Below are 14,571 nucleotides of genomic sequence, written 5' to 3' on the forward strand. Positions count from 1 at the left end.
AATATAAAAGAGTTGCAATTAAAAATAACAAATTTATGCCAAATAAAACCCACTTATTCCTAGGCGATTCTATTAAATAAGGTTTAAAACCTTGAGTTTTTGATATTCAATTCTACCAAACCCTAACCCACTTTTCTAAGTAAAGATAGAGTGAAATGGAATTAGTTAATGTTTGCAACCATTAACAACACATGAAGCATAAATACTGAATAAATATCAACCAACCATTATATATATATTCAATGGTAAACACCCATTAACATTACACCCATCTAGGGTCCATAACCTTAGTAGTTAAAACTAGCTACTCATACTAGAATCTAAGAACAAAGCGATAAATAAAGACATAAAGCTTACAAAGATACAACATTCTTTCTTCAAAAGTCTCCAAAATAATGGTGCATTCAATGCTCTAAAAGTAGCCTTTTTTTCTGACTCAATACCCCACAAAATTTTTAGTAAATCTATTTATAGTGGACTAAAAGTCGGGGTCAAGATTTGATAAAAATGCCCTAACAGAGCCCTTCTGCGACCGCATAATGGTCGCAGACCATGTACGCGGTCCGCATTGTTGACAATTGCATCGCAAAATTTCAGATATTCAAGCCAAGATTTCCACCGCATTTCCATTATGCGGTCTGCATATCAGTTATGCGACCGCATTTTTCATCGCAGAAGTGCTACGCAGATTCTTCAGTTGCAATTATGTGGTCATTATGAGATTGCAAAAGTGTTATGCGACCGCATAATGGACTGCACATTCTTCTCTTCAGTTGATCAAAAATCTGCTTCAGTTTGCGGTGAGTATGCGATCGCATATTACTTCTGCGATCGCATACTTACAGCATTCCTGCCCTTTTGTGGCCTTTTGACTTCTTTTTCATATTTTTGGGTTTTCAAGTCTCATGCACTATAAAACACCAAAACTTCATAAGAATTAACTAAAAATGCATTGAAAGACGAGCTAAAGTCTATGTAATTGGTATCAAAAGTGCCGAAATTCTACGGCACATCATAAAACAGTGTCAATAATGACCAAAGACACATTCCTAAAAGAAAAAAAAAACTTTCTTGATCATTCGAAATGGGAATATTACAGGATGAGGGACATGAACCTTAATTATACTAGACACTAGGTTTCCTCTGAGCATGATAGGTTATCGCCATGATTACGTCATACGTAATATAAGTGACACATAAGAAATAAAGTGCCACGTGAAAGTACGAGTTGAGGATAGACGAAGTATGCCATATGTAAAATATGAGCATGACAACCTCGAGTTCCTCGAGATGATGAATGTGATACAAATAAAATTCAATCTCTAATTATGCATACCAAGGTATGTGAGGATAAAGTATGTGAACTTAAATGGGTAAGCATGAAAATATTAAGGCATGAGATGCACAAAAGGCATAATCTTGGAGGTTATAAGAAGCAATATAGGTTGTTAGAGAAGGATAAAAAAAATGACGTGGAATGATAATCTTGAGTTTTTCTTGTCGAGGTATGTCTTATTTTATTCTGTTGAAATGATGAAACTTTGAGAATTTCCAAGAATTATCTCAAAGTAACTCTATATGTGCCCGATATTGAAAGAGCAGTTAACTTGTGAGTGAACGAATCCTTATGATTCAAGAAGAATAAATATAGAAATGGCTCATTGGCTAAGTTAAAGTTGTTGAAAAGTTATACATATAAGATGTACGACGTAAGTCTCAAAACAATAAATGAAAATGGTTATGGTACGGATTTGGAGATTGAGAAGTTAAAAGAATTCTAAGACAACATGATAATGTGTCATAAATCCCTACTTGAATGGGTATGGACAGGGTCAACAATACCATGAAGAATGAAAAAATATGCAAGTATATATTTATCGTATGAAACGTGTTGATATAAATACGTGGTATTAGCTACGACCAAAAGAGTTCACATTGTGATGAAGACATGAGGTAATAAGACCCAACATGCATTCCATATTTATCATAAGTATTAGCCTATTCGGTGGGATACCATTAAAATAAAGTTTCATGAAAGGACTTAAGAGCAAGAAATATAATTTCGGAGATATATACTACGGAATCTCATATATATATATATATGCGGCTTGAGAACATGACGGTGGCATAAAGATAGGATGTGTAATTCTAATATGTAGCATTGTGAAGATGGTATATGTTGTGAAAAGTTATATAATGATATATGGATTTAGCCTAAGGGAGTCACACTTGTTCAGCATATTTAAGCATGAGATGAGAGGCGCAAGGTAGCCAAACTTGCTAGAACTGTATTATAGCATAGATTGAAAGGTGAAATATTAGAAGAGATTTCAACGGTAGAGTGAAGATGAAAAAGTGAAGTGCTAACTATAAAGATGTCGTAAGGGCGGAAAATAATGGCCCTTAGCAATATATATTACAGCTAGTAGCAACGAGACACTTGGATACGAAAACGAACAAAGAAAGTTTCTATGAGTATAACCAATCTATCCTATTGTCAGAATAATGAGCATTTCGACATAATGATGAAATAAAAGTCAATGTACGATGAAAGATTGAAGCGATAAAACATAGATTTCTAATTGGAAAGGATAAATAGCCTACTGTAGTGGGTGAACAAATTGATTGTCAATGAAAAGTTTTATGTGAGGTAGAAGTTTAATAATGACTTCGAGTGGCAAGTAAGAGTTTGAATTGGGTTTACTCTTAAGCAGGGGAGCATGTAAATGGTTCGAGAAAATTTATCCGAAATTTTAGTTAACTCTTTGAGTGGTAGGTAAGAGTTTCAAATTTTATTTGCTCCTAAGTGGGGGAGCGTCTGAGTAAGCAGATGTCACCTTTAAAGTGATGGTTTATTTAAAAAAAAAAAGAAAATAAAAGAGGAAGGGTTATAGTTACTAAAAACAAGATGAATAAGGTATTATCAGTAACCTTTATGATCAGAAGGGTACAATTTTCATGAAATGCTTGTACGACAATTACAAACTCATTACGAGCAATAGTTACGATGTTATGCATCAGGGATGTTGAAAGTTATGTGATAGTCAAGGATTTAATAGTCAACGCCAATGTATTCCTATAACTTTGGGGACATATGCGATTTGAATTAAATTCATGTGTTAGCGGAGAATAAGGAAGTACTTTGAATTGTAAGCGGGATTAAGTGGAATAAGAGGATATTTTAATATGTGCTCACCTTGCACGGAATAAAATAGAAAGGGGTAATGCAATGCTTATTCTTAAATGAGAAGAGACTTCTATACAAAAATAAAGTATGTCAGTAAAAAGCACGGGTTTAAAGAAGAGAACTAATATTAAAAGGGTGCAAGTACCATCGTGGTAACGATGACTCTTGACTATTGAAAGTTTACGGGCTACGGTAGCATGTCTATGGTGCGCATAAAAATATATGCAATCCTAAATTTTTGGTAGAAAAATATCACAAGATACTCAATGGTATCAAGAAATTGGTAAAAGTTAAGAAATAAAACTAGTACACGGATGTCGAGTAGGTGGCAAACTAGTGTCATGAACTCAAATGAAGTGAGTTGAATTATTTTTAGAGAAAACTTGTTGGTAACAATAGTTATCAAGTTATGGATCTAACATGGGCTCTAAAGGTATGAGCGAAAGTGGGGGTATGAAATTATCATATGATGGATAAATCTGAGACAAATATCTTATTAGTCTTTGGAAGGCACAGAAGAACATTCCAGAATAATTTTAACAATTATAGGACATTAAGAGTCCTAAGTGGAAAAAAAAATCATGTATGGAAACAAGAATCGTGAAAGGCAACAGATTTATTTGAAAGGATTCGTTATAAGAAAATTTTGAGACTACGAGTCGTAATGAACAAGTTTTGCAGATACCAAGTGGCAATATAACTTCGATCTCATAAACTATGAGATATTGCCTTGAGAAAGCTAAGAAATTAAGGGGGCGTGAAAATAAGTTATTATTTATTAAGGAAGTCCAATCACAAAGATTTTTAATTTATTTGAAGATACTTTTCAGGTACAACTTGACGTATGCATGACTAAAGAAAATGCAGGCATGTATAACAGTGATATGGGAGCTATGTATAGTCGCAATTATTGATATTGAATGGTATTCATATATGTTACAAGTTAAAAGGTTTAAAGATATACATTTGATGAACTTATGGTATATGTACGGCCGAGTGAGGTCAAGATGGTACATTATATTATGTATTGTTGGTTGTTGAGCGATATTGTTATTTGTTACCGTGTGAGGAATTATTTTGGACAGGTTAAAGTTTTTGGATAGTCCTAGTTATAGGGGAAACTCTGCCGAAATTTTTAAGAATTTGTAAAGATAGCCAAATTTTGAGGGCCATAAGTAAGTTGAGATTTTGGAAAGGAAGTATAAGAAACATATAGGGAAGAATGAGTTGTTAGTGGTTAGGAGTATTTGGGAGTAGAGTGTAACTCTAGGTTGGGCTTCTCTCCCCGGCACAAGCATTGCCCTAGGCCTTATGTAGCACCCCGAAAAGTTTTGAAGTACTTAAGCGCTATTAAGAAAGTTGATGTGCGCTAATTATATTATTTTATATGTAGACAAGGACTATTATATGAATGATATCAATTGATCATGATAATATATGTATGATGTACATTAAGAATGGTTTATGGTCTAAAAAGAGCCCCAAGGCTAAGTCAAGTTGAAAATTATATTATAGACCAAAGTTCCAAATGAGTACGCATAAGACCAAACTTTGGATGAGAATATTTATATTTATATAAGGATTTATATGATGGACAACCTATAAAATGAAAGATCTTCGAGTCTAGTTTCTAACACTTCAAACCGTTTGTCATTTGGACATTCCTACAAGAAGTTATGAACAAATTGCCAAAGGCTGGCGGAGGAGCCTGCAGATGCGAAGCATCCGAGGCCACGTCTGAAAGAGAGACTGGCAGTGAAGTGCTGCCATAGCGTCCAGGTCTGCATCCGAGCTTCAAAAAGAAGTGAAGTAGGGATGCGAAGCATCCAGGTCCGCATCCGAAACCCAGAAATCTGGGCCTATAAATACAAGGTAGGGGGAGAAAAATATTTTGAGTATTTGGGGATTAGGGTTCTTGAGGTGAAGGTGCGATTTTGAGCTCAAATCAAGTCCAATCAACCAAGGTAAGTTGTTAATGATGTTTTTGGTTGATTAGTACTCAATATGCATGAGTTCTAACATCATTCTTATATCCAAATACTAGATTTCTTCATCAAATCCTCAAGAACACAAAAATCATCAAAGTTGTGATTTTTCAAGATTGATCTACTAAAGGTGATTCCAATGCTTCAAACTCATTTATTATGAGTAGTTAGAAGTATTTAAAGCATTTGTTACAAGTTTTAATAGTTGAAAGATTGGATTATAAAACTCTAGTTCATGGCATGAATAGTACTTTTGAGAAAATAAGAGAGAAGATGAATGGTAATCTTGACGATGCAATTTATGAATACAATGAACCTATGGAAATAATTGTTAGCAAAAGATGGAAGTGATCAACTAAGTAATCACCCGAATTGTATATTTTGCAAGTGTTGATTATGGAAGCAATGAATAGTAACTTGGTGGCAATGGACAATTGATGTAGTATCATTAATGACTTCGAATAGGTATTAAAACATAAGAATGAAGTTGAATGGTCTAGCATGTAAAACTATTTGGCGATTTGAGTTGTTGGAGGCTTGTAGCCAACTTATGAGCCATATATGGAAGTTGATCAATATCTTAGGTCATATTCTGATGTAATTAGGATATCTAATTGTAGATATCGACTTGCTGGTGATGTTGAGCATTTTAATCAATATTGGAATGATGGAGGATGATTGAAAGCTTGTGAACGTTAATAAAGTAAAAGCGAGGTAAGTTGATTAAAACTTACTCTTCTTGAGAGACTTTCTCTAAAAGCATGTTTCAAGTTAATACTTAAGTTGTTTGCAAATTTGCTTTCGTGCTTGTGGGAACAAATAAGTACGGATGTCTCCATGTACTAGAATATTATGTTGCATACGTAGTGTCATGCCGTTTTATAAAATTTATTTTAAATCTTGTTGGCAAAGTGACACTCAAGGTAAATATTATAAGTTTTTACTAAAACTTACGTATTGACAAGAGTATACATATTTGAGTGCTAAAGATAAGTTTTCATGGAAACTACTTCTTTTGAAAATTGACGAACAGAATAACACTTGTAGTATCTTTTAAATATTGACATTAAATTGCTAAATGTCGTAGCATGTAAAAGGTTGTTTATTTAATTTTTGTTCAAATGATTTAGATTTTGTATAAATGCTATGAGTTGATAAAAATAGATCATTTGAAGCTACTATGCTATGAATCTATTTTTGAAATATCTAATGTTTTGGGAGTTACTTGTGTTCACCGAGATTGATTGTGTTCGTCATCATAAAATTACACGTGTCGGTGTAGGCGTAGATGGCCACTTTGTGGTATAGACTACGGCAGAGTGCTCTCCCTCGAGAGAGTACTATTTTGTGCTATTATTAGCATGGCTGAGTCGATTCGTACGGCACTACGATGAGACGACCTGAGCAAGTAGGGTATATGATACTTGCCGCTAGGTACATAACCTAGTTGACCTTCTTATGTCGGTGATGGTATAGTACTCCCAGTGAAAGGTAAGGATGATTTTCTTATGTTTAGGCCTAAGGAGCCGAAAGTGATTCCGATGACTTAAAGCAAATGTAATGATTTAATCCAAAATCTTGGATGGATGTAAATGCTTTAAAAGTTTATATTGTGATTTATATTTCACTTAGTTGTTATTTAAAATAATAAGGGTCGTGAATTGATAAAATTTTTTATCGTTTTATATCAAATATTGGTGTATTATTTTTATAAAGTTTATCCCAAGAACTTGAGTTAGAGAGAGTCTATGATACTTATTGAGTACCGATGTGGTGTACTCAGCCCTTAGGGGGCCCCTCCAGGGCCCTGCTTACTTTACATGTTTCAGAATGATATGATACGTGGCATGCGGTCATGCTAGGATGACTCTCTTTCCGAGATATTATGAAGCACCACTTTTATTTCGTGGTAGCTACCATGTTCTTTCTTATTTTATTTTGCTGGAATTACTCCAATCGTTGGTTCTATCTTGGTATAGAGGTTCCATAGATAGTTATGAAAGGTTGTAATGACGGGGTTGTACACGACATACATGAAAGTATATTTATTTTACTTAGTCTCATTTTTATTATCATGAAAGACGTCATGTGTAATTTTGAATTGGAAAATATTTTATCATTTAACTTGAAAATGTATATGATTTTCAAGGAGCTTCCGCAGTTAAATTAGTTTTCATGCATATGATTTGGGTGCATCACATGATTTGGTTCGCTCGGGTCGGGTAGTGTGCCGGGTGCCAGTAACATGGATTTTGGGTCATGACAGCAGTGGTACAAGAAGTTTGACTCATTCATGAAAAGTCAAACTTACACAAAGACATATTCTGATCCAAATGTATACTTCAAAAGATTTTCTAAAAATAACTTTATTATATTGTTGTTATATGTGGATGACATGTTAATTGTAGGAAAAGATAAGGGGTTGATCGCAAAGTTGAAAGGAGATTTGTCCAAGTCATTTGATATGAAGGACTTGGGCCCAGTACAACAAATTCTAGGTATGAAGATAGTTCGAGAGCGAACAAGCAGAAAGTTATGGCTATCTCAGGAGAAGTACATTGAACGTATACTGGAACGCTTCAACATGAAGGATGCTAAGCTAGTCAGCATACCTCTTGCTAGTCATCTAAAGTTGAGCAAGAAGATGTGTCCTACAATAGTGGAGGAGAAAGGGAACATGGCTAGAGTTCCTTATTCTTCAGCAGTCGGAAGCTTGATGTATGCAATGGTATGCACCAGACCTGATATTGCTCATGCAATTTGTGTTGTTAGCAGATTCCTTGAAAATCCTAGAAAGAAACATTGGGAAGCAGTCAAGTGGATACTCAGGTACTTGAGAGATACCACGAGAGATTGTTTGTGCTTTGGAGGATCTCATCCAATATTGAAGGGCTATACAGATGCTGATATGGCAGGTGACATTGATAACAGAAAATCTACTACTGGATATTTATTTATATTTTCAGGGGGAGCTATATCATGGCAGTCTAAATTGCAGAAATGTGTTGCACTTTCAACAACTGAAGCTGAAGCAGAGTACATTCCCGCTACAGAAGCTGGCAAGGAGATGGTATGGCTCAAGCAGTTTCTTCAAGAGCTGGAATTGCATCAAAAGGAGTATGTCATCTATTGTGACAGTCAAAGTGCAATAGACTTGAGCAAGAACTCCATGTACCATGCAAGAACAAAGCATAGAAATGTGATATATCATTGGATTCGTTAGCAGGTGGAGAACGAATCTTTACAGGTCAAAAAGATTCACACGAATGAAAATCCTGTTGATATGTTGTCCAAGGTGGTACCAAGAGACAAGTTCGAGCTATGCAAAGAACTTGTTGACATGCACTCAAACTAGAAGACAATGCTACCTCTTGATGAATGAGACCGGAGGGGGAGATTGATGGGGTCCATCTCATTCAATAGCCAAAGTAATAGGCATGTGCCTAAGGAAAATTTCTTTGGGTTGGTAGCCAACTTTGTTGAATTTTTTTGGTTTGGTAGCCAACTTTATTGAATTTCTTTGGTTTGATAGCCAACTTTGTTAAATTTCTTTGGGTTGGTAGCCAACTTTGTTGAATTGTCAACATTGAAGAAAAAGAAGGAAAAGTGTGTGCAAATTATCAAATTTAGTAGGCTTTAGAGAGTGAGGCTTCGACTATAAAATGAGAGCTTCAACTCTCATTTCTACACACCAACAAAGAGAGAAAGAAAGAGTGAAGTTTCACAGACAAGGTATAAGAAAATAGTCTGTGAGAAAAATAGAGAGTGAGCGATATTGTAGTGAGGTGAGAATATCAAAAGAGGGTTTCTTTTGAGTGTTGTAGTGGCCTTTGGAGTATTTTACTCGGACCTACAAAGTGTAAAATTCATTGATATAGTGATATCAGTTGCTCGTCTCGGAGCCGTGATTTTTTCTCTTATTCAAAGGGGTTTCCACGTAAAAATCTTGGTGTCGTTGTCACTCTTTTATTCTTGTAAATTACTGTATCTCGATATTATGTGATTATTTTGCTTTTATTACTGTAAATATTATTTCTGCAGAGGATATATAAATTCAAGTTCACTAAACAATCAAAAAGTTAAAGCAATAAAAGGTGAAGCACAATGCTTAGTTTCCTTCGGAGTTCCACTTACCAAAAGGCATTTTCACCCCCCAAAAAAGAGTAAAAAATTTACATGACTATACGTGCATTATATGCTATAGGTTTGGAGGTCTCTGTTGAGGTGAATCAAGGTTTTAGAATCAGTGAGTTAATAAGCACAATTTAATTATATTGTATATCATGTTTTAATTTTTTTATATGTATATATCGTTAGAGCAAGAAAAAAAATAATTTAACCGCCCCCAAGACTTTAAAATTTTCTGTATATTCTTTTGTGGATACTTTTTGGATGTCCTAGCATTATGTTTGAGAAATGGCTTCTTAAAATAATCCCAAAAAGGTTGGCACTTGACCGGGGCCTGCCGGAGGGTAAGGCTGCTCAAGCCATTGCCTTGGCCCCAAATTCTAGAGGCCCCAAAAATATTATACTATATTATTATATATTATATTTCTTATGCGAGTTCAAATTTTATTATTTGTTTATTTAGTTAAGAATGCACATATGAGTGAATAAAGAGCGATAAATCTCCTCTTGTTAGTAGTATATTTATTTTCCTTTTTCGTTCTAATTTTTTCTCCTTTCTTTCACATGACTTTGAGATTTCTCATTCCAATTTCAAACTCTGTTTCTTTGATTTAGCTACTTTCTCATGTTTAATTGACCCATTGATTAGAACAATAATCTTTTGTGTCTCACTATTACATGAATTTTGTGAAATAGGCCTCTTAATACAATTTGACTTTAGGCCACCAACTTCTTTGAGCCGCCGTGCACTTGCTCAAGTGCTTTTTCTCTTTAGAGTAGTTTAATTATAAGCTCTCTTTTTTAGTTTGTCTTTTGTCTTCTTCTAATTGTGTAAGAAAAGAAGTGACAGATTGTTTGAAGTTGAGTGATGTTTGCTCCTAAAAAAAGTATGTTAGGTTATTTTTGGTCCATCTTTTGTTTTATTTTATGATCTCTTCTTCAACTTTATCACTTTCACTATCCAATTGAGGACTGTGACTGTTGTTAGAAACCACTTCAAAGTAGATACGAATACATAGATGGAGACTCTTTTTAAAGTATATATGGCTCTACTTAAATTTCGTCATTTGCTTCTCTTTTAAAGTTGGATGGATTTGGACATATTGGTTTACGATTAATGTTACATGTCCACTATATATTAAAAGCTGTCTATCGCATTGATTTTTCAAAATGAAAACAACAGTAAGTCCAGTATAATTAGTCTCATAAGTGGAGTCTGAGAGGCAGGGGCAGACCCACGCTTAGGGGTGTTCAAAATCGAACCGTAACCATTAACCATTAATCAAACCGAATCGAACCGATGACTTATTGGTACCAGGTTATCGGGGTAATGGATGGTGAACGGATTGAGATTTTATAATTAACGGCTTAACGGTTTGGAAGCAGATTACTTATATTTCTTATCGAATAAACCGTTAAGAATCATTTAAATTTCTTGTATACATGTATTAACATATCAGCCTACTGTGTATTGTTGTGCATATGTGGAGGGTATTTCTCGCTATACTATTTCCCTCTTATTCTTGATTCTTATTTAAATAAAGTTTTACAGCATATTGTGAATAGTAATTAAATATTATCTATGTCACAACTTACAAGATTTAATCTCATTGAAAAATGCCTTTGAAAAACAAGTGAGGTCTATATAATTGCAATTCAAAGCATAATAATGAATCTTGCATATTTTTTACTCACCAAAGTATATGCATTATGATCTGAAACGAGGCTTTCACTTTTTATTGTTAGCCTCTTTTGAAAAATAAATGAGGTATGAGAAAGTAGTGTGTACGTATTCCTTAACCTTATCTTACGAAGGTAGAGAGTTTGTTTCCGATAAACCCTCGGTTCAGGAAAAATATCAAAATGTGATGCACATTATTGTATATGATAACTTGAATGCTTCAAGAGTCGATTCGATTTTGTTAAAAGGACTACATCACCTCATTTGGTGCATGTTGATGAATATATTTGTTGAAATGTCGCTTTTAGATTCATTAATTGGTTGGTTTTGCACATTATTGAAACCTAATTAGTTTGACTAGTTCCAATACCTTTGTGCTAAATGACATGCAATTGAACATCTTAAAGATGAATATTTATCACTTTTATTAAAGCCAATAGAGTAGTTAATACCTTGTTTCAAGACGCAAAACCAACAAAATTCTCCGTTGTCGTTGCGTTGGTCAAGTACTCATAGCAGAACAGAGAGCATAAATGACAATTATAATTGCAGAGTTCATGTCAATTCATTTATTAATTGTTTGGACAATCTTTGTGAAAATATTTATGCAAAAATATGTGTTTGATAATTGTGTTGCCTTTAGTGCTTTTTGAGTGTTTTATGAGTTTGAATAAGAACTTTTCTTTTAAAAAACAGCCACTTTTTTTATAAAAACTTAAATAAGCATGTTTTTCCAAAGATTTCTTTGTAGGATGTAGAAAAATTTCCAGTAGCCATTTCAGAAAATTTTGATTGGATTTTTTTTTTGTGGAATCAAAAATGTATTTGAATAGTTGTAACCTTTTCAAACAAAAAAACATGTGTTTTGTGAGTGCAAAGAATTCCTTTAAAAAATCTTTGAAAGGCACATTTAAACCACAACCTCGAAAACCAGTCTTTGCAAATAAGATTTTTTCTAGAAAGCCAGTCTAATGTTTGCCAAAGCTGTATAGACATATATTTTAGAAACTATGTTTGAAAAATAAATTTTAGAATGTAATAGTAATTTGATAGAAACAAATACCACTAATTTATTCAAAAACAATTTCCGCAATAGCGTATTTTTAAAAATCATTTCGTTGCAAACAATCGATTCCAATTTTTTTTTTAAAAAATCACATCCTTCTCTATGTTTACAAGGCTCCAATTGAAAATAAAAAACAACCAGAGCCAACTCCCAAATCGTATTTACCTCTATAAGATCTCTATATACTCTACTATTATGTGACCAATTTTAATTAGTTTGTATAAATATAAAGTAATTATTGGTAAAGAAAAAGGACGAGCCATAACTAAGAATCTTCATATTGGGCCTGGGCCTGAGGCCTCAGCCCAAGTTTCTCTTTTCACGATATGAATTCATTTTCTCTAATCGCCACTCATCTCGTAGCCGGGCAATGAAAGAGTCCGCTTTCGCGTTCACATCCGGGCTCGGGCAAGTAACCGACGGCCCGGTTAAATCTTCACCGTCCATTGCCTCCGAGGACGATCTAACGGACATTTCATCAACGTCAACTTCTTCAATTTCCGGCGAGCTGCAGCGAGAGCTGTGCTCGCTCCGTATCCTGAAAAAATCACTGGAAGGAACGAACTTCATCTCCCGCATTTTGAATAGCGGAGGAGGAGGAGGCGGCATTGGTATTAACGGCGATTGTGAGCCATTGTTCAAGTTATCGTCATAGTAACTAGTGACGTGTCTTGTTGGCAATGGAGGTTTGCTAGAATATGATGAACGTCGACGTGGAGGTTCCGGTTGTTGCAATGGTGGTTGAGAATGTGTTGAAGTTTTTCTCCGCCTTGATGACAAGTGTGTTTGCGGCGGCGGAGGAGGAGGAGGTGGAGGAGTTGATGATTTGAATCGCCTGTTTTTGGTTCCGTGTTTGAACAAATTGTTGAGAATTGAAGAAGGTGGTGGCGGCGGCGGAGGAGGCGGTGGAGGAGTTGATGATGATGTTTGTTGAAATCGTTTGCTTTTGCTGCCGGTTTTGAACAAATTGTTGAAAATTGAATTTGGAGGCGGCGGCGGAGGTGGAGGAGGCGGTGCTGCTGTTGCTGCAGTGGAAGGATCGGAATGTACACGTTTACTTTTCCTATTTTTCTTGAAAAGGTTTTGGAAAACCTTAGACGGCGGCGGAGGTGGTGGAGGAGGCGGCGGTGGCGGTGTTGGTGGTGGCAGGACTGATTCTGCAGATGGTGGAGAATCAGAGACGCTCTCAAAAATATCTTTCTTCTTTGTTCTCTTCTTTTTCTTCTTACCCTGATTGTACAATGAGGCAATAGCTGTGGCTAATTCCGTTGTACCACTCTTTCTCCGCTGAAGCTTTTGAGGCTTTTCCACCGGTGGTGATGGCTGCTCCGTTAGCGGCGGTGGTGTTGGTGGTGAAGGCTCTTGTTTTTTGTTGAGCTCAACTAGTACTTCAGCTTCATTACTCTGCATTTGAACCTTGTCCTTGCGCGGAACACTATGAAATGATCTTCTCCGTTTTAAATTTGCCGGTGGTGGCTTCGATGACGGCAACGGAGGTTTTTCTGGCGACGGACTCTGTTCAGGTGGAGATGAACGAGTTTCAAATGTATCCACAGGAATCACCTTAATATCAGATTCTTCCCTCTGCCTCTCGCTCCGCCGCGGACGGCGACTTTCATACTCCAGCGCTGCCGTAGAACGGTATAAATTCACTCCAAAATCATCAAAAAACCTGGACTGGTTCTCACCGGTTTCCCATTGCGGCACTTGTCTCAGATCAGGATACGAGCTGCTGCTTCTCCTTAACCGGTTAACACCAGTTTCCGGTAATCCAATTGGAGCAAAATTGTAAGCTTTCTCAACACTATGCTCAAACCATTGATCATTAGAAATAGACTGCCGCGTATCATCAGCTGAAGTCTCACTTGTTGAAACAATTCTATTTCTTTGATTGGCAGAAACAGTACCACTGTTATCAGCTGAATTGTCATCATTTTTGCGGGCAAAAACACCGCAAAGAATAGCAAAAACAACAAGCAAGATATTAAACGAATCCCATCCTTTTTTCACAGTATTAGGCCGAAGAATTTGAGTAGTGTGTGAAAGGAAAGGAGGAACCAAAAAGAACAAAATGAGAATAGTAAGAATGGGTAGAAGTAGAATTAGAATAACAGGGCTGATGAGAGGAGAGGGTGGTTGTCGGCGGCGTTGACGGAGGAGTGCGGTGGTGGGAGGTTGGGACCAGTAAGGTGGAGAGTCTCCATCCATTTCCATGGTTTTTAATTTTTGCTTTAGATGGGCAGAAGAGAAGGCTTTAAAAGCTTTTGGGAGGGAGAGGGTGGCCTTAATTAATGATGATTGATGATAGAATTTATAGATTAATGTTTTGGGTTAAATAAATATATTTATTGAACTCATTTGCTTTGAAATCTTGGCTGTGTGCACAAGTGCTTGGAGCCTTTATTAATCATTGGCATATATTATTTGTTTTTGACAAACCAAATACTAGTTAAGTTTTGGATAATTTAAAAAAAATAATACTATAAAAATTAAGAATTTGAGTTGTATTCTCTAAATAGTAATA

The 14,571-nt window shown here is 35.6% G+C and overlaps 1 protein-coding gene across 1 annotated transcript; it reads right to left on the reverse strand.

The window, feature by feature from the left end:
- Positions 1-12,347: 12,347 nt before the first annotated feature.
- LOC107771468 (uncharacterized) lies at positions 12,348-14,261 on the reverse strand. Its single transcript, XM_016590832.2, has one exon. The coding sequence runs from the start codon at positions 14,259-14,261 to the stop codon at positions 12,348-12,350; it is 1,914 nt and encodes a 637-aa protein (XP_016446318.1).
- Between the last annotated feature and the right edge of the window lie 310 nt (positions 14,262-14,571).

The sequence above is a fragment of the Nicotiana tabacum genome, chromosome 2 (genome assembly GCF_000715075.1).
Source record: "Nicotiana tabacum cultivar K326 chromosome 2, ASM71507v2, whole genome shotgun sequence".
NCBI classification, from domain to species: domain Eukaryota; kingdom Viridiplantae; phylum Streptophyta; class Magnoliopsida; order Solanales; family Solanaceae; genus Nicotiana; species Nicotiana tabacum.

Coding starts and splice junctions, on each gene's coding strand:
- LOC107771468 (XM_016590832.2), bottom strand. CDS start 14,261: ATGGAAATGGATGGAGACTCTCCACCTTACTGGTCCCAACCTCCCACC.